At 39.8% G+C, this 23,517-nt stretch overlaps 1 protein-coding gene across 1 annotated transcript; it reads right to left on the minus strand.

Annotated features, from left to right (window-relative positions):
- Positions 1-664: 664 nt before the first annotated feature.
- cnnm3 (cyclin and CBS domain divalent metal cation transport mediator 3) lies at positions 665-21,484 on the minus strand. Its single transcript, XM_014982502.2, has 11 exons — positions 20,518-21,484; positions 19,654-19,988; positions 16,993-17,169; positions 15,150-15,307; positions 12,623-12,766; positions 12,388-12,546; positions 10,217-10,386; positions 9,236-9,332; positions 8,209-8,339; positions 7,614-7,740; positions 665-6,454 (listed from the first exon to the last, which is right to left on the minus strand). The coding sequence occupies exons 1-11, from the start codon at positions 21,265-21,267 to the stop codon at positions 6,405-6,407; spliced, it is 2,298 nt and encodes a 765-aa protein (XP_014837988.2). The 5' UTR covers positions 21,268-21,484; the 3' UTR covers positions 665-6,404.
- Between the last annotated feature and the right edge of the window lie 2,033 nt (positions 21,485-23,517).

The raw sequence follows: 23,517 nt of genomic DNA on the forward strand, positions 1-23,517 counted from the left end.
AAACCAGAACTAAACTGCAGGTCATCTGAAAAACTTTCTTGCTGGAAGATTAAAGCAAATAAAACAGGTGGACCAAAACTTGTGTCTAGACTTGACTGGACACAGCTTCTTGGTTCCATGTTAGCTGGTCAGTCCATCATAGAATATCTCGGTTTGGCCCTCTGGTTTCTTCACCATACAGCATCTTTACATTCCAAGTATTAAATTCCCAATCATCGCATCTAAAAAAATCTAATTATCAAAATTTTCTCAGCAGGAAACGGACCTGGCTTGTGAGAACAACGGATCGATTGTCCTTGAACCTAAAGGTCTTCAGCTTAGTGTGTGACTATAACAAATACATTCCATTCAAACTGAAACACAAGAGGAGAAGCTGAAGATTAAGGTGACCTTTTGAAGGACTGATAAGTTTCACATCATCATCATACAGAGATATTTGTACTGATCTGGTTCTAAAACGACTGGAACCTCCATTGTACAAAAACAACCACCACAAGGTTTCTGGTATTATTCATTCAGCAGACGTGAAGTGAAAAGTGGGAGAAAACAAAACAAAACACAAAGCACACGTTCACATTGTAAAACCCTTTGGTTTACCAATGTGTGCTTGCTTTCCATCTGTGTGACCACAGAGAAAGAGAGGGGGAAAAAATAACACCAACACTTTCAGAATATGATTGTGTTTATTTCCTAAGAAAGTATTGAAAAGGTTCAACAAAACCAAATCCAACAGCATTCTCAAAAAGAAGCAGATCGAACAAATCTTTAATACAAATAAGAGCCGGAGAACTGGAACTTCTCTCTGGTAACAGTGTTGTACCTAAACGCAGAGACAGAGAACCTAATGACTACATCCTGGACATGATATGCTGTAGATTCCTAAAACGAGGTTTTCTACGTCCAAACATCCTCCCATCCCCCCCACACACACATCAACACACACACTCCAAGTTTCTCTGATCAGTTTGTGATTATCTTTCTACATTCACTTCTAAGAATTAAAAGGAGACAACTGAAAACTATTTACTCAGAAATCAGGTTAGAGGAAAAAAAAAAAGTTGATATGTAATAACACTGAATCCAACTCCAACACGAAGAGACGAACGGTGCTAACGTAACACGGCTAACGCGGCAGCCACTGTAGGAAACAACCTACACTCGTTTCCATGACAACCTGGATCATCTGGACACGTTATTGCAGGTTGTGGAACGCCTCCTCACGTTGTTAGGTTTGGATTTTTTCCCCCAAGTCTATCTTAATACATTGGAGTGAAAGCAGCCATGATCATCTGCTTCAGCCAGATTTAAAGGAACAGGGGCAGAAAATCCACGGAACGCATCCCGGTATTCGAACAGATCAAAATCTAAAAGTTGTGCTCTGCTTTCCAATCTCTTTGGAATCATTAGCTTCAGGCTAATGGAGAATATGTATTGTAATGTATTTTGAATCTCCAAGCGTTGTTGGAGATTTGAACTAACCTATTAATTGCTACCTCAATTGAAGGAGTTTCCAAGGTTGCATATATTTTACACATTTTCTCAAACTTTTACAACCTTCAAACTCGTGGAGCTTTTGGCACATATGATCCCAGCCAGTTGATTTAGCAGATAGAATTTCTAAAAGACTAATTCATTTAGATTTTAAACTAGCTCTATGAAATCCTCACTCTTGATCCCAACACACATGCTCTATTCAGAACAGGAGAGCATCCAAAGTGAAATGGATACTTCAAATCTGCTTCAGCTCATCCCATTTGGACTCCAGTTAAATGTGAATTTTTCAAAGCCCCAACGTACGTAGTGAAACCTAACATGTTAAGGTAAATTAATCCTCACCATGAACAAAACATTAAAGGGTTTTCCGTCCAACTTTTTGATTTTTTCCCCTCTTAAAATTAATACATTTCCCACTGCTTTTGTTTATGCTGTTCAAATAATAAGATAGACTTGCAAACATCCAAACCTTCTTCTTAAAACACATTTCAAAAATATCCTCCTTTTCATTAATATATTAAAATAATTAAACTCCTTATTTAGAGATTATTTCTGATATAAATCATTTATGTATGTGCAACAATGACTGAGTCCATCAACATACAATGAGTAACAACTGGATGCTCAACTGTTGACACACGAATATTCAAAGTTTGACCCAAAACGACACAAAGAGACGTCATGGAATGTTGACAACCGAAAGACGAACCTCGATGTGGACGACGTGACAAACGAGGCACAAAATGATGCCCAAAAAACAAACGCATGAATGTTTCACAAGAATGTTAAAGATTCTGATTCACCTTCCAGTTGGTGCTCTGTTAGGTTCAGAGCGCCCCCTGTTGGATTTTAGTGTTTAATCCTCGTAACAACACCTGGCGTGGAATATTTAGAGGATTCAAGTTGTTTCATTTTCCAATGTTGATTAAAAAGAAATCATTTAAAAACAAGTTGTCCAGCATTAGCCTTCTCCCCTTTATGGAAGAGGATGAGTGCGAGTCAGAAAAACTGTCAGAATGGTGAGACAGAATTTGAGAATAAAGACCTTTTTTTTTCTTTAGTGGCCCTACTCATGTTCCGTACCTCCAATCAATCTATTCTGAACTGTCAAACCTATAAGGGGATGATTCAGTTACATCATCAAAGCTATCATGATTTTACAGCCGACTGTTTGTGAATTAAAACCTGCAGAGCTAAAATCACTCAGCAGCTTAGTGAGTTTAAAGTTTTCTGCTGTTTCACCAACGACCTGATGAAGCAGCAACAAGCAAACCCACTTTTCAGTTTTACCTCGTTTCCTCCAACAGTTCAGAGATGTTGCGTAACATAACTGAATGATTTTTGTGCTTAAATTGCCAGTGATACCCAAACTTTGAGCGTTCAAGTCTGACTGATGGAACCAGGTTAATAAATGTTTACAGAAGAACATATTTGGTTCCCTCACGTCAGACGGTTCAGATATGAAACCAACAGAAACTCTGATAGGACCCCAGCTGCTTCAGATCTGATCTGCACTGATTTCTCAATGTGCTTTGGATCCGACAAACACTTTAAATAATACAGAGTGTAGTTTCTTCAATCAGGTGTGATTGTTCTCATGGGTGAGCCACACGTTCACTTATTAATCCAGGTCATGGATCTGCAACCGTCACAGTCGAGAGTCATTTTTATCCTCAGTACGGATAGAAATGCGAACTTAGAGCCTAGAACAGGGGTGCCCAAGTCCAGTCCTTGAGAGCTACCATCCTGCAAGTTTTAGAAGTATCCTTACTCCAACAGACCGGGATCAGCTCTACAGAGGCCCGATAACGAGCCATTCATTTAATTCAGGTGTGTTGAAGCAGGGATGCATCTGAAAGTTGCAGGATGGTAGCTCTCGAGGACTGGACTTAGGCACCCCTGGCCTAGAACTTTTAAAACAAGACTGCTTCTCATTTTATTATTAATATCTACTGTAAAAAAAGAAGTCATTTTTAAAGAGCCCATTTATAAAAATTGGCAACATAAAATAAAATAAAATTCTATGGGATGTTGATGAGCATGGAAAATTATGATTTTAAAAAAGCACCAATTCCAACATAAGAAAACTAGCATTTTTTTTAAACAAATGCAGCAGAATGTTGTTGTAGAATGTTGTTTGTTGTTGGATCCATTTTTAGATACATTTAACTTTTTTTAGCCAATTTTTTAAAAGTGTGATTGTGGAGCTGCTCCAGAACCGCAGGCTGCAGAAACCTGGTTTAGTTTAATATTCGTTCAGAATCAACACATTACATTCGAAACTAACTTTTATTTAAATCAATTTTGATAAACATTCCACCCCAAAAAAACCGTAATTTTCTGCATGAAAACAGTTTTCCACTAATGGAGAAATCATGTTATTTAGGCCTTACAGTTCTGATCAGACCCTGAAATGTCGACCACATGCAAGATCTGTTTTACTTCACAATCAAAAAAAGAAAAGAAAAAAAAAGAAAGAAAAAAAATCAGGATTCTCCTCACATCTAATAAAATGCAGAATACTGGATTAAAATCATCACTAACATCTCCACTGAGAGACAAAACAGATGCAGACACAAATGTAACTTTGGCACCTGGATATGTACACAAACGAAATGATAATGCAACAGTTTAGTGCAATGAGCTAAACCTGGAAGAAAGAAGAAAAAAGAAAAAGGAAAAGGCACCGCCTCCATAACATAAAACAGGTTCCTCTAAAATGAGCTGCACTTCCAAAAAGAGTCAGGAACATTTTACACTTACTCCACACACACACACACACACACACGCACACACACACGCACACGCACACACACACACACACAATCTTTGAAAAATCAGAATGGAAGTGAAACTTGACATCAAGACATGAGTAGAAGTCAGCCGGAGTTGATTATTGTTTTTCTTTTAAAGAGCAGTCAGTGATAGAAATGTGAGCGACGTTTGACTCAAAAACATTAAATAAAAAACAATGTTCAGGGAATATTCTAATTAATTCAAAAATTACTTAGAAATGACATTATTTAATGTTGTGTAAGCTGTCCAGTTCAGAGGATACAAAGTTCACAAAGAACGATCACCATGAGCAAGGTAAAAAAATAAAATAAAATAAAATAAAATAAAATAAAATAAAAATGGCACCAAGTAATCACATCAAGTTACTTTTCCACCAAAGCAGTTCTGGTGCTAAACTGGGAATTACTAAATGCAGTAAATGTCTGATCCTCCATCTCTCAGGCAGCCTGGGTTCTGCATGTCGAGGCATGTCTGCTGCTCATTCAGGCTGAGAGCGAGAGAGAGCAAGACTTTCAGCTGAATGGACTGAATGAACGTACAGCAAAAAATGTCTTTCTGTTTTCATCTTGCTGAGCCTTCCAACTCCGCCTGTCTGGGAACAAACTGGATCAGGAAAATGTTGGCAAACTTTTGGAAATCTGAGGTGAGAAGCTACATTCTCCAGAACAAACATGGAGGCATACGGAGGACAGAACCTGACATAATCATAGATAAACGTAGAATAAATAAATGGCTTGAAGTAATTTACATGCCAAATATTACTTGTAGTAAATAAAAACAGTAAGAGCTTTCTCAATTTATTTGATGATACAGTGTAACATAAATTAATATTTGGTTATTTTCAACAGGATCAGTTTAACACAACTTATTTAATTTTCCTTTATTTCAAATCATATCAGTCTTTTTATTTTATTACATTTTTCATAGTGTGTATTTTAGTTCTTTAATGGAAGAGGATTAGGGCCACTGAAAAAGAAAAAAAAATAATAATTTTGACTTATTTTCTTAGAATTTCAGAGAAAAAAAAAGATCAGAATTCTTTTTCCCAGTGGGCCTAATCCTCTTCTGGAGCTTTTCTATATTCTCTTTTACTTCATGTATTTTTTCTTTTTCATTATATATTGATTTATTTTCTCTTCTGCTATTTCCTCTTTGCATTTTTTCCCCAGAAAACTCACTTTCCTCAAACTCCTCCGATCTTATTGGCAGCTTCGACACAAATCGTTGGGCTAAGCTAATTCCTGCTTAGCAAACTTCGCCCAGTTTAGCAGCAGAACCTGTTTGATGGAAACGCCCTGTTGAAGCACTGGAGCTGGACATGGTCTGACCAGTGGCAGGACACCACAGAGACAATAAACTACAGGTACGTCCAGAGTCCAGTATGCAGGAAGACAGAATTCATAACCACCTGAATATTCCTCATTAACCCCCAAAATGGCTTTGAAAAACCAGAGTTTAGTTGTTCCCTCTGTGGAAGTAAAGGAACAAAGAGAATGATGAATCTTTGGATGCTAATTGTCTGATCTGAGATATATATAGAAAAAAATAGACAAAAAAACATAATTGGGATACTTTTCCACATTTTACAATGACAGAAACAATTATTTTCATAATTCCAAAGGAATCCCGACAAACGACAGCTCTAACTCAGACATTCTGACCTGGTTTCCTCTTATTCGAATGCATTTAAAAGCACCGCTTTCCTCTGGCGTCTCTTTTGTGAATGTGATGGCACTCCCCGGTTTAGGTTTCCATGGGAACGCACAGGGTCATTGAATAGCCTTGAGGAAGCAGACGAAGCCATTCTCTGGAACTTTATCCAATCAAAGGGTTCAGTCTCCGGTGCGCAGCAAGAAACGCTCAGATCACATTTAGGACCAATTAACGCAGAAAACTAAATAATTCCATTAAGGTAACATATCTTCTCTTACCACTCTATATTTATATTTATACAGACATATGTACATACATGTATAAAATAATCACTAAAGATCACATGAAGGAATGGCGACGTGTGAGTTAGTGGGTCTAGTTAAATAAAAGAAAAAAAAAATCACTTTCTCTCTCTCCAGTCTGGTCCAATAACTACGATCCAACCAGAAATGTTTCCTGTGCTACCCATGAGCCTCCTCTTCTGTGGAGCTCTCCTGGGCTCTGCTGCTACCTGTGGAACCCGACCAATCAGAGGAGAGCTGGGGTGAGGCTTGAGGTCAGGACAGGGATGGCAGCACTCACACATACAGGGGAGGGACGACCAGAGCGACAGAAGACGAAGATGGAGCCATCTACTCTGTTTGTCGTCTACTGTTTCTAAGGCGACGGCTCGGCTCCCCCGGGCGGACATATTGGAGGTCATCAGCTTTATTTCTTTTCTGATGAAATAGTTTTCAAAGCACTGGAGGAGTTTCTTTCTGCTCAGATTGCTAAAGTAATTGTAATTCAATCATTTAGAGCCAGTATGATATTTAGATAAAAGTATTTCTCCTCATCTCCCAATAATAATGACACCTCATGATTGAGCAGCCATATTATTTACATAACAATCATAATTTACATGGAACTGAATTTGAGGCACTTTTACAAGGATTTACCTCATAAAGAAAGAAAGCTTGAACTTTTTTCTACAAGTTTAAGAAGTTTTCTTTAAACATGTTGAACCTCCAATATGGACGCCAGAGAGACGTGGCTCATCACAATCTGTGGCCTAATTAAATCATACATTACTGTATTTTTGTTTTGGGGAAACAGAGGCTGAACAGAATAAAGAGGATCTGCTGCAGCTGCAGTAGGACAGGAAAGGGGAAAGTGATTTAAAGACAGAGCAAAGAACAAGGAGTAGAAAAGTAAAGACACATTTACCTTCCTGCCTCCACAAAGGTCCACATGATTAGAGTACAGACAGAACGCTCAGAGGGGCTTATCGGTGATATGAGGGGGTAAATGTGTCAGCCTGCAGCAGGACAGGATTGGTGTCTGTGAGTAAGTCAGTGACTGGGGCTAAAGGTTGGATTTACCTCATGCATACAAAGCCCTCTAACAGAAGTTCTCAATGGTATCAAAGAACGAAAAGTTTACAGGAAACTCTGAGCGGGCCAGAGACAAGAGGAGGCACGCAAGGAGGGAAAAGAAAGAGAAAGAGAAAATTAATTCAGTTCAGCTGGAGGAAAAAAAACAGGAAAGCACATTCCTAAAAAAAAGAACGAAAAAAACAAAACAAAACAGAAAAACACTACGAAGGCATCAGAAAGAGGAGGGGGGGAATGTTTGCAGGTGTGGCGAGGCAGCGGACCCGGCAGGTCAGACAGCGTTCTGAGCAAAGCTACCTGGTGTGGCGTTTCTGTCGTTGAGCAGCTTGGTCTGACTGTTGGGCAGGATCTTGATCTCTGGAGGGTCTGGACTGTGGCCCGCCCGCGACGCCATGAGGGCGTTCAGGTACTGCAGACGGGTCACCTGCAGCACAACGAGACGGCCGCTCGGTTAACGTCACGGACATTAGATCACCTGCTTACGTTAGCGGTATCCATGTGGCGAAGGAGAAATGTTGGTTTGAAGTTCAAATGCAGTCAAAAATAAAAATGTGAAAGAGTGAAAGTACTGAAAAAAGAAAAAAAAAGACGACGGAAGAAAACGGCAGAGGAAATAATGATAGGAAGTAAACAGGCGAAACAGGAGCGAAAACAAATGGAAAAAGATTAAAGAAGAGAAAGAGAGCAAAAATTGAAAGATAGAAAGAAAAAGAAAAATGTAACAAATAAATGAAAGGATGAAAGAAGGATAGAAAAAAAGTTTTGTTTCCAAGCAGCTGTGAAAACTTTGAACTTCAAAAATGTTTACAAATGAGTTCAGTCCAGTTTAATAACAGGAGGACAGGTGTCCCCTAAGTGTCCCCCAGGGGTCCCAGTGGACACGCCCACTCACCCGTATGAGCTGCAGGTCAGTGAGGGCTCGCACTGTGTAGTCGGGACAGTAGCTGGACGGGCTGGTGGTGTCTGCTGACTCGAAGGGATCCCTGGGAGAGTGCCGCTGGGTTGACACCGGAGACTGGTGAACTGCGCACGCACAACACACACCCACGCACACACACACACGCACACACACACACACAGTCTGAAACTGCACAGAGATCCTTCACCAAACCACAGGATTCTAGATGTGACTCCTTCAGAATCAGCCCGTCTGCTGAAGCCTCATCTACACACATTGCTGGGCAACAAAACTATTACTGAGGAAAAGAATAAAACAATAAAGGAAGACTTTAGATTTTGATAAAGCAGCTAATTCACGTGGCAACCAGCACAACAAACCATAAACCTTAGAATATTTCAATTTACAGAGGTCTCCTACGTAGTTTTCCATGTCGAACGTCCTTACAATTCCAAACTCAAGGTTCCACAGTTCCCAGTCTAATGCCTTCAACTTAAAATAGGAAATGCTAAACTTGACTGTTTCTACAGCACACAGACTTTAGCATCTGCAAACCAGGGAGGTGGAAGTAAAGACAGATGATCAGAGGAAGAGAAAGAAACATGGACAAAAGCAAAGACAAAAAAGGACAAGAAGACAACAGGAGAAACAATAAAGCTTTTCCCAGATTTTTCCAGAGTTAGCAGGAACACAGTGGGATCGACGGTACATTTTATTTCATTCATGTAAACCTTAGTGTCCCAAAATGTTTAAGAGAATTGTGTGATTGGCTTAGCAGAATTTCTTAAATAAACTTAACTGGTTATTAATCATTTTAATTTTTAAATAATTCTTTCAGCTTGTATTCAAGTAGATTTCCTCTAAGAAACGTTGATGTCAATGACTTCATGAAACTTTAAAAAAAATGTTATTCAATACTTAGTCATCTAAATATGAAACACTGCGTCCCACTGCTCCAGGCAGTGAGCAGCACAGACTAGAAGGCCTTCCAGTGAAAACAGACTGCAATCTATCATCTCACCTGAAGAGGGCAGCGTCAGAGCAGACACTCCATAGTAAGTGAAGGCCCCGTTCTCAAACTTCAGGCCCTCTTTGCCGATTTCCACCTCCACACGGCCCTGACAACCAGACAGCGATCAGTCAGTGAAAGCTCTGCTGTAACTGCCTCAATAACAAGAAACTGATTTGGTTTTATTTTATTTTAATTGTTAAAAATGTTCATGTGAAAACATTTACAAATGACCAAGTCTGGGATCTTGGCGTATTTCCCCGTCTTTCCCTGACGTCTCTCTCATAATTCATCTGAAGCCAAACAGTCAACGTGCGGTCACATGGTTCCTGGACGTCTGTATTCAGCAGAGCAGACCACCTGGGGAACAACCGTCCCACATCGGTATACGTCACCTCACTACCCGCCGGGGTTCCCACTCTCTTCCTGCATCCTCTGTTTTGCTTTTACTAAACAGTCACAGAGAGAGCGCCACACCTTTCTGCAAACAGTTTCCTCCGTCAACCCCATCCAAGAGTTGATGGTTTTGACGGTTTGTGTAGCTATGTAGTAAAGACTCGTACAAAAGTACATAATTCCCCACAGAGTCTGATGAACGTTCTTTAAAAGTATCCATGTCTCCTGAGGATTCAAAGGCCGGATAGTGGAAGCGGATGCGTTGAAGCAAAATATCTGCTCTCCATTACATGCAATTTTTGTCATGCGTCTACGTCAATGAGAGGTGTTGTGTGATTGGTCAGACGTTTGTGGCCAACATGGCTGCTAACCACATCTCTCTGTGGACCATTTTGTAAAAGCACAATAGAGGATGCAGGTTGGGAATGGGGGAACCCCGCGGTGTGAAAGGGTGTCTGCAAAAATTAACAGCCCCAAAATCATGTGAGCCAACGTCGACTGTTCGGATCCGGATGAAGTGTGTGGAGCCTTAAGGTGGTGGTGTCCAGACTTTTTGCCATGGGAACCCTGCAGTCGTGCTGAGCTGGCACTTTGTACCTGCAGCAGGAGGATGAAGTAGTCCACTGGGTGGTTGCGGGTGTACAGGTAGTGGCTTGGGCTCAGTCGGTTGTTGTGGTCGAAGTGGACCTCCTGGTTGACGCTGGGGTGGCGGAGCAGGTGGAACAGCACCTTCTCAGACACGCGAGCCGGGCTGAAGTGCTCCACTTCTGAAGGTGGAAACAGCAAGACAGAACTTCAGCGTCTTTATCGTTATCACAGCATTATCATCAAGAGTGTTCACAACCCATTCGTACACCTACTGAAGTGGAACCCCACCAGAGTGCTTTATTCTCTCATTTTAATCGATTTTTGGACATTGCCTCCATCATGGACAAGCAAAAAAAAAAAAAATAGCCAGCTAGTTGTTTTGTTTACATGTAACTAGCTGCTAATATACTCTTGCTAGCTAGTTCTTTTGCCTCCACAATTGATCAAATAAAAAACTAGCCAGCTAGCAGGGATTTTTTTCGCCTCTATCATGGGTAAGTAGGTGCCACTATATATAACTGAATTAGGGCTGAAACGATTCCTCGAATGATTCGAGTACCTCGATTACTAAAATTCCTCGAGGAAAATTTACCTGCCTCGAAGCTTCGTTAATTTATGTTTTATTAGTTAGCGCACCGTGTTCCGGCCGGGACTTCATTTGCGTTGCGCGGAGCTCTCACTTCCGCCTCTGAGTTGTTGACAAAAGCTAAGTCTCAGCGGCATAAAGTCCAATCTTCAAGATTGGCCCGTGGGGATTTTATTGATTGATGATAATGCCCGACTTTTTATCGTTTTTGGGGAACCAATAAGCATCCTTAAAATGACTGGGGGAATGCCTGGAGTACGGCAGCATTTCTCCTCCGGGGCTGCTGGTTGAAAGCGAACGGCGGGAAGAGCGCTGAGGTGAGCGGATAGACTGAACAGAGCGGGCGGCTGAGTAGCTGATGCTTACCGTGTAAATGTAGCTTTACCGACGAACCGCACAATAAATTTCATATCCCGGTCTGAAGAAACGGGTGGCGGAGCGCATCGTACATGGCTGGTAGATGAGTTTCTGAGTGTGACCAGTGAAGGTGTCGTAAATATCCCGTATTGCTTCCCCCGTGTTCGTCCCCCGGTCTAACGGTTCGTCAGTCCGCTGGTCTATTTCCTCCCCTCCACCCCATCTTACGTTCGTTCATTCGCCCTCTCCTCCCACTCCAGGCGGCATTTCCCGTATTTTCAAACCCAAAGCGTGACAGGTTAGGTGGCAAGGTGAGTTTAATTAATTTATTAAACTCACTGAAGATGAATACATAAACTAAAAGCTGGATTGTAGACATTTTTTATAAGCATATTTGTGAGCCTGCCTCTTTGTTATTAAATTCAATATAATTTCAGATTTTTCTATAACTTTTCTTCTGGTTAACTTAGAAAGTGAGCTGTTATTGTTACAGGTTAGTTTTCTAAACTACAAAAAAGCAACTGTTAGGGATGCTCAAATATGAAAAATTGGACTGATTGATATCTGATAGTAACACTGGTATTATGCCAGATTTACCAATATTTCATTTTAGAATTTTTTTTATCCGATTACTCGATTAATCGTAAGAATAATCGATAGATTACTCGATTACTAAAATATTCGTTTACAACAGCCCTAAACTGAATGCTAACATAATATTGCTAGCTAGCTAGTTTTTTGCCTCCATCATTGGTAAAACAAACAAACAAAAAAACTAGCTAACTACCATACCTTTTTTTGCCTCCATCATGGATAAACAAAATAACTAGCTGGCTATTTATTTTGCTAATATACTCTTGCCAGCTAGCAAGAGTATATTGCTTGCTAGCAATATACTAGCTACCTTCTGCCTCGAGTAAACGAACGCAATGAAAATGTCTGTGTGAGACTCAAACTTTTGTCTGACAAAAAACACTACATACACAAGAATATAAAAATAAGTATAGTCCTGCCACAACAAACCTTAAGATATGGGATTACGGTATTTAAGATATTTTATGTATTTTTAAATCGATTTGATATTTTGGATGCACAAAGTTAAGAATTTTTAAGAATTTACAATCCCCATGTAAAAGTTTCAACTAGAAAGCCAGGTTTATAACCCATCAATACAACTTTTGAGCTAGCTTTTTTTTTTTTTTCTTGTTTGCATAACCTTTTTTCATTTTGCACACACCTCTGGACAGGAAGCGGTGCGTGGCCAGCAGGAGCTGTGGTGATGTGCGGATCTTGGGCTCTCCCTCTGGAGGCTTGAAAAGGGAGAACTCCTCGTGGGAGCCGCGAGGCTCCAGAGGGATCTCCAGAGGAGTCATCGGACGCTTCACCTTCCTGTCCACTGTGGAGGTTAGACGGGAGTTTTAACAAAGAAACAAGCGGCCGCAGCGGCAGGAAAAGTTTTCCCAGACACTCACAGTAGCCGTCGGACTCGTCCAGGATCTCAGACTTGATGACCTCCTCGATGACGTCCTCCAGGGTGACCAGACCCAGAACCTCGTAGAACGGGTCGCCCTCGCCCTCGTTGTTCACCTTCTGGACGATGGCCATGTGAGAGTTGCCTACATGAACACCAGACACAGAGACGGACCTTCATCACTCAGCTCAGTTAGACAATGTGTTACCTGCTTGTTCTGGATCTCAACAAAAGTCTGACCCAATACACACACACACACACACACACACACGCACACACACACACACACACACAATGGCCAGCAGTTTACTTTCATCCCTACTAAAGTGTGTGTAAAAGTCCTTGGAAATGGAGCAAAAATAATGAGTATAAAAAATAAAATTCACTGAGTAAAGACTTACTGGAACCCCAAACCAGTCCTGGTTTGTAACTGAAGCATCTTTTTAAGATTACACTTAAATGTCCAAAGATCACAGAACTGGAGCACAGAGATTCACATTGGGAGTCCCCTTGTCTCCATGACAACTGCTAGACTTTTGTACATGGCTATGGGAATATGAATGTAGCAAATCAACTAGTCACATGATAAATGAGAAAATTTAATCGTTTTTATGATTTATTGTTTTTCTTTTTTCTCTCTTTCCAACAAAAACTGGATGATAAAAGTCTTCAGTTTGGTGTTTTGGTCTCACGACTTCATAATTCATTTTATTTGTCATTTCTGTTATTTTGTTTATTTATTTTGGTTATTCAAAATGTCTTCCAGTTCCAGTGTTACCTCTATTGGAAGGGACAGGACATTATAAGATATTGTATATTCTACCTGCTCCTTTTTGAACAGAAAATATAAAATTTGTATGTTACTTGGGCATAATAATTAGTTTTAACTTTTATTTCTTTAGTTTGTTCCATACTATTTTATTTTAGTTCTTTCTTGATTGTCTTTTCTGTCTGTTTGAAATAAATAAATAAATTTATTAGAATTTAAAGTTTATTGATCTTTGAGAATGTGTTCTTGCATTATCATACCACTGCCATTATATTACTTTAAAAAAAAGTCTCAATACAACATCATCATTGTTTATCGCAATAAATTCTGGAACAATTTATCATCCAGCAAAACTTGTTGTTATGACAGACCCATATATTCCTTTAATAGGCAGAATTTCTAATTCTGTAGTTACATTTATGAAGTCCTGCATCTTCATTTTTTTACATTGCCTAAAACAAATTATTCATTGTGTTCATTTCTTTTAATCTGTTTTCATTTTTGCTCTATGTACTCGTTTCTCTTTGTTGGATTAAAGCAGTCTGATGCTCAGAACTAAAACTCACACTCCGATTCTGAATTAAAATGCTGGATAACACATTCCTCTGCAGACATTTTAACCCTGTTACGGATATTTTCCTCTCTAAGCTAACAGTTTGGATTGTCTGCCACTAGAAAAATCACATCATCAGAAAAATAAGGGCTAAGCAAATTTCCCAAACTAAGCAGATTTGCAGCTAAGTTTAGCTACTTCCAAGACGAGCTCAGAGACTGTTTTTTGCTTTTTCTAAGCAGCGGCCAATCAGAAGCGTCGACCCATTGAACGCTCTCTCTCTCCCTCCCCCCTGCAGCAGAAAGCTCTGTGTTTCCAGCCTGCTCAGTCAGCTGCAGCTGCAGCAGCTGCTGAGTCAGCGCAGAGCTTTCTGCACATGCTCAGTGCGGTCGTCATGCTGCATTAGAGAGCAGCTAGGAAATGTTTATAATGACCTGAGATCCCTGCTGGATCTCAGGGCTTTCTCTCGGTTGCTTTGATTCAGTTTTACTTTTTCAACTATCTGCTGTTGATGCAGATACCGTACGCTGTGAGGTGTGATGGGTTTTTTAGGGTGAAATTTTAATGTTTTGGTGATTCATTTTATTTCTTCAAGTCTTTCATACACATTAACTGCATAGAGCAATCTGTGTCCCTTTGGCATTTTTTGTGCCACTGCCTCACAATTATTAATAATTTCTACTGTTACCATTTGATTTCTGTTTGGTTCATTTTTTTCATCCTATTCAAAGTTAAAATCTAATCAAAGTTGGCTGTTTTTATTGTTTTCCATTATGTGATTATATTTTCTGATATACCAGATCAACTAGTACATGTATGGGATATTAACATAGACATCTGTGATAATATATTATATAGACAGAAAAATTAGATAACTGTTGATGTTTTAATACTGTAGACAATTTTAGTCCCTACCTAAAAAAAAAACATATTTGCATTTTTTAATTTTGTTTTTACTAAGAAAAAAAAAAGAAAAATAGATTTAATCTATTAAATATAGCTATTCTATCTATTAAAAATAAAGATAACATAACTGTTTTCATTCATGTTAAGGATTAGGGTCTTATTTTTTGTTGTTGTTAAATCTTTTTATTATATCTAGTGTTGCAATGTTTGTGTTGCAAATAAATGCAAAGTCGAAGCAGAGAGTAGAGGGTGAAGTGAGAACAGAAAGGTCTCTGATTGGTCACTCAGATGTTAGCTCACCTTTCTTGAACTCCTCCAGCATGGCGTCCAGCTTGGTGTCGTTGAAGACGAAGTGCAGCGGGTGGTTGTAGAACTTGGTGATGGTGGTCATGGGCGTGCAATCCTCCGGGTCCACCAGCGCCAAATCCTTCACGTAAAGGATCTCCACGATGTTGGACCTGGAAAAAAAACAACAACAAACAAACAACGTGTCGGTCAGAGGGATCCAACACAAAGCAAGCGGCTGCGTCTTCAAACAGGTCCTCAGGTTGACGGCATTCCTTATGAAAAGTTCAAACATGGAGCCGTCGGCTTTATTTCTAGGTGAAAGTCTGATTCCCTGAAAGTCCCATTGATGACACTTTTATTGTAACATGATAGAAAATCAGCTTAGAATTTGCCATCTAGAAATGGCTAGAAGTGTTTATTAGATTTTTAGGGATTTATTGAGTTAGAAACAACCACAGAACCTTGAGCTGCTCTTTGCTTCACATTACAGTTTTTATTGTCAACAAGCTTTGATTTACAAGAAAGGATGAATTAACCCGTTTTGTGGTTTTTATCAATCTTAAAGAGAAAATGGAGCAGACTGAAATCTGTACCAGCTTTCAAAAATTGAAACCTCCAATTTTTTGTAAGCTTCAGTCCTGCTTTTACCCGTTTTACCTGAACACATCTGTTTTGATTCACCAGGATGGCCATGTGCTTTGCATTGTAACTGCAGTCTTAAACATTAGGGGAGGTGAGTAAGTTCTTCAGGAAAAACCCTGGCTGTGTTAAACCAGCTTTAGAGGTAGGAGTGTGTCGATGAATTGGTCCAGATTTCCTTCAATTTGGAAAATCAGTCAATATATGAGGAAAAAAAGAATAAAAATCAACTTTTCAGACAAAAAAAAAATTGGTCAAAAATCGGAATTGACTAGAAAGCTGCAATCGCTGCACCCTAGTTGTAACACTACGTGTTGTTCAATCTACACACCCTCAGTGATTTTAAACTCCCTGAACATATAGTTTCATTTAGACAGAGATTTTTAGAGTATATTTTCATATTTTGTCATAATTAAACTAAATAAAAGAGAATTGGGAAAGAAAATTCTTGTCTATATTGGCTGTTTTTATTAAACACAGCTATAAATTTGCTCTTTTTCACAAAATAACCTGAAAAATAGCAAATTAAAAAAAGGTTAGTGCATGAGAACGACAGAATTTAAAATGTTTTCAGACACGTTAAGATGTGACCAACAGTGATCCGTCTGACCAGGGTTCTGTAATGTTTCCATGAGAAGTCGTTCATTAAAAAAACATTTTCCGGCAGAAGTTATTCATTACTGCTAGAAATCATTCTGTTGATTTAGCCTTCTGGGAAGTTTCTTCAGTAAGAATGAGAAAATTCTAACTTTTCCTCATTCACTTTTACAGAAAAGTGGCCAAAACGATAAAAAGAAGTTTATTTTCTTTATAGTTCTTTAAATCAATATTACACAGCTGATACTATCTTTCACAATAAACAGATAAAAAAATTAGCAAGCTTAAAACTGCGAATTATATTTGTTGTTTATGGCGCCCTCTGGTGTTTGAAAAACAGCATCTGCAAGTTGTTTATATGTGAAAGAAACTTCTTGTGAGTAAAAACTACTGCAAGTCCCACAACTACTGGCACAAAAATATCTAAATACTTCTGCTGGATGATATTATGGTAATCCACAGAAAAATCTAAGCAATAACTCAAAACTATTTGATTTTTACACCTGGAAGCGACAACGACGCAATAAATAACATATTTTCTTCTCAGATAAAGATGATGGACGAAGAAAACAAAATGATGGAATGTACGTTAAAAAAAAAGCAGAAGTTAAACACAAACCTCTCTTCCTCATAAATAGGCACCCTGGTGTATCCGCTCTGCATGATCTCCGACATGGTGGAGAAGTCCAGGACGGCCGAGCTGGGCAGCATGAAGCAGTCCTTCAGGGGAGTCAGGATGTCCTCCACCGTCTTGGTGCGTAGCATCCCACGGCTGAACTCCTCTTTCACAAACTCGCTGTGCAAACACACACAAACATGGGTCAGTAACAGCAAACATATGATCTTCTCAATGAAGTCAATCAGACCTGTTCTAGATCATTCTAGTCTTCAAAATCAAAGTCCAAACGTCTCACTGGTCTTTGACGCAAAGTTTCTAGAAGATCATCAGCTGAAACATGAAGACTTTTTCTAATGTCACATCCCAGATTACCATTTCTACGGATGCACCAATCCACTTTTTTCATTTTCGATACCAGTACCAATATCTGAGGTTTAGTATCGCCTGACACCGATCCGATACAGCAAGAAAGTGCTGGACTGACTTAAAACATTTTGTTTTTTCAAACACAGTCATAAATGTACTGAGTTACAAATTTATTTGATAACTCTGCACCAGCATAACACACTTAAATACACCAATAGCTTCACAAGCTTGTTCAAACATGTAAAAATTAACTGCAATAAACCTTTTTTCAAATGGGTTAGAAAGTGCAATTAGGAATTCTAATTATAAGGTAAAATAAATAATAAAGCTTAGAGTTAGACTGAATAGATCTGCCCTTATGAATTTTGTACATTGTCACCAATACCAGATCTAGAATTTTTTTCAATTATCAAGACCGATACAGATAACATCGGATCGGTGCATCTCTTAACTTTTCACACAGGACCGTGTAGGTCTGTTTTTTTTTTCCTCCGTTAATAATAAACATCTTCATTTAAAAACTTCATTTTGTGTTTACTTGTGTTGTCTTTAAATAAAACTGGCCTGAGGTTCTGAAACACTTAAGTGTGAGAAACATGAGAGAAAAAAACAAACAAAACACAAAATCAGGAAGAAGGGCAAACACTTTTTCACACCACTGTATCTACTCAGGCAATCTGTTTCTACACTTCTGGAAATCGAGGAAGGTAGAGACTGCCTCCAAGAAATCGACACCGATTCCTGGAAAACGTTCCTGCTTGGGGAAGATTCCTCGTCTTCAGTCTGCGGGTGTCTAGTTCAAACATGTCTCAACTCTACTGGAACAAGTCAAACAACAAGTTATTCTCTATCCGGCACTGCGAATCCAGCAGTCAGTCCTAGCTAAAGGCTTCAGCAGACATGTCCTCGGTTCTGTTGTTAAACTTTAACACGGTAGAAGTCTGCTTAGTATCGTCTTGCGTATCTTTTTCTCTCCAATCTGGGTCAGGTATTCCACCATTGAAATGTACCGTCCCTTTAAGCAGCTTTTCCACTTCAGGCTTCAGACATAGTGTGAATCAACAGTTGAACCACTAAGTTTCTAATATGTTTGAAGTAAAGGTATCATCCCTGAATGGATCAATGTTTATTTGAGAATTAAAGGTTACTTCCTGCTACTTGGCTGTTCCTTTTTCTACATTTCCCATCCTGCTGTGATCTGAATACAAAAAGGCCAGGATGAGCGATGACCCTAAATATGAATATGATTAATCCAAACTTTTCAGCTTCTGACCCACATACTTGGCGTGAGAGCATTTTTAGCTGCTTTAAGGAAACAGAAAACACAAAAACCTCTCCAGAGTAAAGCCAAACATGTGACTAATAATCTGTCGAGTGTGGCCATTTTTCTTTTCTACTTGTACTGGTCTATCCAACATGGACGTTTTTCTGTCGAGAAAGAAGAAAGACAAGGAGACTGAAGTCCTCAACCTCCACTCGTTTCCGCCTGCAGCTATTGCTAAGTCTGCCACCATTGAGCCAGATGTCTGTTTGGTCTGTCAACACAGCAGAGGAACTTGAGATGCAACTTTCTTCAAACCTTCACAATAAAATTTTAATTGTTTAGAAAATCAAAATTCTTTAAACAACCTCGCAGTTCTTACATAGACCTTCTGTAAATATGAAGTCACATAGAACAAATGTCTGTGTGTTTGTCAAAAAATAAGCAAGGAAAAAAAAAAACTACTATAAATAAAATCCATTCTTGGCACATTTTTTAATCAATATGCTATAGCAATTTTTAGGGTTTAAAACTTTGGGTCAATATCAATGTCCGATATTGCTATAATGGCCAATAAACGATTGTTTTATATATATATATATATATATATATATATGTGTGTGTGTGTGTGTGTGTGTGCGTGCGTGTGTGCGTGTGTGTGTGTGTGTGTTCTAGATTCTTATATATTCTTAGAGAGAGAGAGAGAGAGAGAGAGAGAGGTGCACCGATTCCAGTTTTGGATGATACCGATTTTCTTGTCTGAAAAGTTGTAAATTTTCAAACATATTCTTACAAAACTATGATAATGTTAATAACCAGGATGAATTTCAACACGATGTTCACCGCATTTTGATAAATCCGTATTTACATTACTCTCAGTAGTAAGCAGGGATGTAATGATGTGATGTTATGGTGGTTAACTGATTGAGAAGGTTTCTAAATAAATTTAAAATAGTTTTTTCTATATCAAATATATGCTAAATGTAGTATCTATATATGTATTATTATTATTATCTTAGTTTTGTTCATAGTACCTGTAAGGGTCATTGACGCTGGCGCGGATCATCTCCATGGCTCTCTCCCGTATCCCACAGGTGCTGATGTCTCTCCCCAGGCCCAGATCCAGAATCAACCCCAGCGGACAGGACAGGGGACAGGTGAGCACCATGCAGACCTGGGCCAGCCAGGTCAGCCCGGGCGCCAGCTGGAAGCCGTAGCCGGAGCACAGGACGTGAGGAACCAGCTCAGCCAGGAAGAAGATCAGAAAGCCGCTGGTGAACACCGCCGAGACTATGGAGCCCAGCGCCCGGTACAGGAGCACCCCGATGACGGAGTGGCCCAAGACGCAGAGGAAGAGCAGCGAGCATGTCTGAGTGGGAAAGAGCTTTGTTGGCAAGAAGAAAACGAAACGGCCCTCCGACTAGGACTGGGCAACGAATTAATAACAATACATAGTGAGATAAACACATGATCAATATCAATATATAATACGTCCGATACAATGTTCAATAATTTCACTGAAATCCGATCCAGAACCGCACAGCATTCTGGGGGATGTAGGCAGAGGAAAGACCTAAACAGCTCAACTTCTCACGGCCAGCTAACCAAAGTACCAACTAATTCACTCAGTCACTAGTTAGCCATCTACATCCTGATGAACCTACCATGGCTCTGTGGGTTAAGCAACCAACTAGCAGTCTAAAGGTACCAGGTTCGATTCCAGTGTGTTTGTTGTATAAATATCTAGTGTCAAAACAACGTTAATTATTAACATGCATATGAACAAAGAGATAAAACCACCAGTTTGATAGCATTTCAGATATTCAAAACATAAACTAATATCGACTGAAACCCTTATATCGTGTTAAGTTCCAACTTGCTCTACCTCAGAAACTCACCAAGAAGTTCCCCCTCCTCCTGATAGGCTCCAGGCGCTTGGCGGCTCGCTTCTCCTCCTCGGATCCGCAGCTGTGGAGAACATAGAGCTCCACGGGGTCGAGCCACAGCAGGCTCAAGTTTACGGTCCTCAGCAGCCCGCAGATCAGCAGCATCAGCACCACCAGGAGAGCCAGACCCCACGGGGGGACTGCCGTCTTGGTCATATTAAGCCGTGGGGGGGCTGTCGTCGGGGTCATATCCAGCCGTGGAGGGACTGTAGATTCTCCCGGACAAACCTGCAGTCTGTCCGGGCCCACTGATGCCCACATCCCCCCTCTCTGTATACACAGGTGGTAGAAATCCGCGGAGATGCTCCCACGCTTCTTTACCTCCACCGTCAGCAGCCCGCTGTTCGGCTCGTCCGCTTTGAACGGTTCCGTTGCATTAAAGGCAGATTCCTGCCGACTGGACTCCTCTTTGCACGGGTCCGGGGCATCACCGACCGACCCTGCGGCTCCCTCAACCGCCCCAGCGAACGCGAGCCACGGCCACGGCCAGCTTCCATTCAGATTAGCCCCAAAGAGACGGAGCTGGAACGTGGCTCCTTCTGGCGCCGAGATGATTCGGTCCTTCATGCGCACCAGACCCCCTGGGTCTTCCAGTCGCAGCCCCACGACCTGCGGAGCTTCCTGGCTGCAGGCGCCGAATCTGATCCCGCAGAACAACAATATCATCAACAGGAACCGTAGACCTGCCAAGCTGGCCACCATATTGGAATTGCTCAGCCTGGCTCTGCGCGGGTCATGTGACTCCAGTCTGCCATTGGTCCCGCCCACTCGAGCGCTGCAACTGAGCAGCTTCGGTGGCCATTTAGGGTCGACTCGTGATCTTTTACATGAGGTGAGCGAGTGAGCGTGGCGTCCATGTTGGCGCTGGATTCTTGGCTGTTTTTGTTTTTAAAGCTCCGCCCCTTCGCAGTGTGTGTCCACAGCCACAGGAGACGAGAACGAGCTCACGCCCATCTTTGTTAGATTTCTTGAAAACAAGCCATTCATGGCTCTACCCGTCTGCTGAACACACGTCCTTTTTTAAATCTAAAGTTAAATTAATACCTTTCACCACATGTGCTCATAAAAATGATTAATATTTAATAGGTCTGTCTGCAAATGTTAGAATTTCTTCTTTCAAACCACAAAGGATTGATTTGTGAAGGTCTGACTGATTTGTGTTTGTCAACTTATCATTTAAAGTCTTCAATGGACAAAGTTCTCTTCCTCTGATACACTGATTGACTTCAGCAGGGGCTGAGCAACTTCTTTTGGGCTTCAGGGCAGACATTCTAACAAGCCTCCATTTGACCCCCTCAGGATACCTGATGTTTATCATTTCCTCTGACAAGTAGAAGGCAGATGAGAACATTTAGGGGAAAAAAAATAAAATAAAAAAACACCTTACAGAATTCATATCACTAATATAATAATCTAGGGTCTGTCTGGCAATAGATCACACCTCAATGCTAAATGCAAATAATCTTTAGCTATATTCTTTATATCATAGATTTAGTTGTTTTCACAGTGTAAGGGTATTTTTTTTTTTTTTTTTAAACTGAAATACAGTGCGATCCACTGCAAAAATTTTAACATTAAAGTTGTAGTTATGAGAAAGAAGGATGCATTCATGTTTTGTTTTGGTTTTTTGTTTATTTTTTTGTTTTTTTACACAAGGGTTAATATTTTATAGATAAATGTCCTAATCTTATTTTTTCTGGCTAAAAGTTTTTGCAGTAACAAAATTTTGACCTTTTATTACCCCATTCACTCAAGCTAAATAAAATCTATTCAGAGCGACAAATGTTACAGAAATGTTTTGAAAAAAAATGAACGCACAGATTTAAAAATTTAGGCCAACGTTGAGATCCGATATTTTTCCATTATTGGAAATTCCTCCTAACTGTATAGTTCACTCTGAAATCATCTGATCCTGATATGAGCGTTTATATCAGGTGAATAAATAGACCCTTGGTAAAACAACTGGCATAATCACTGAGTATGAAGTCAATAATCAGCTCATCAGCAATAAATACAAACTACAATTAAACAATATCGCAGAATCAAATATAGCAGCAAATAAAAATAATAAAAGCTAACAACCTTTCCTTATATTTTACTGAAATAGGACACGACACATCGAGAAGAAAAGTGTTTTAAGCAATGTTTAAAAATTATTAGTGTTCTAATCATTTTTGACCGGTGCTCAGAACAAGGTTAGGCTTTTCTATTAGCAACATTCATAGTTTCTATTAACTTTTTAAAAGAGCAGGTTTCGTTTTTTTTTGTTTGTTTTTTTTTTACCTCAAACCCAAACTGACCAGGTGTCAGACTGGTGGCAGTTAAAATGGTCTGAAATCTTGATGGAGAACCAGGTCATTATTGATAAAATGTAAACCTTTTCCCTGTCGCTTTGAACCTAACCATGAAAACAAAAAGCTTCACTTCTTGCTTTGCCTAACTAGGACAGGTTCTGCATCCTGCCTGGTCCAGAAATGGAGCATCTCCAGGATCTCAGCTGAGAACAAGAGTCTGTCTCTAAGTCTAAGAAGACTGATGTTGTTGTTTGTTACTTTGGATGATACTATGGAAATTTGGAAAATGTCCACTTTATTTAAAGTCCTCTTTCTTTCATATTAGTTAACTATATGTGAGTCAGCTAATACATACATTTAACACGTTAAAATGAAACACTTTTTTTCAACCAGAATCTTTATGTTCAAGTGTTTCTGGTGCATCCGTAAATTTGACGCACATGTGACGTTCACTAACAACGGTGATGAATTTTACTTCAAAACATAATCTGATGTGACACTGGAAAAGACTGTTGTGTTCAAGTTGTGCTAATAGTACTTAGCCTATCAGCGAAGCTATTCAGGCCTAAAGTAGCATGTCAATGCTAATCATGTAGCAGAAGCACATACTCCCCAACTCCAATGTCAGCGTCACAGTTTACATTTCTAAAGAAGTTCC

The sequence above is a fragment of the Poecilia mexicana genome, unplaced genomic scaffold (assembly GCF_051168715.1).
Source record: "Poecilia mexicana isolate PSO_F unplaced genomic scaffold, ASM5116871v1 scaffold_12, whole genome shotgun sequence".
NCBI lineage: Eukaryota > Metazoa > Chordata > Actinopteri > Cyprinodontiformes > Poeciliidae > Poecilia > Poecilia mexicana.

Coding starts and splice junctions, on each gene's coding strand:
- cnnm3 (XM_014982502.2), bottom strand. CDS start 21,267: ATGGTGGCCAGCTTGGCAGGTCTACGGTTCCTGTTGATGATATTGTTG. Junction 15,308..16,992: donor CCTATTTATGAGGAAGAGAG/GTTTGTGTTTAA, acceptor TTTTTTTTCCAG/GTCCAACATCGTGGAGATCC. Junction 12,767..15,149: donor GCTGGAGGAGTTCAAGAAAG/GTGAGCTAACAT, acceptor GTGTTCATGTAG/GCAACTCTCACATGGCCATC.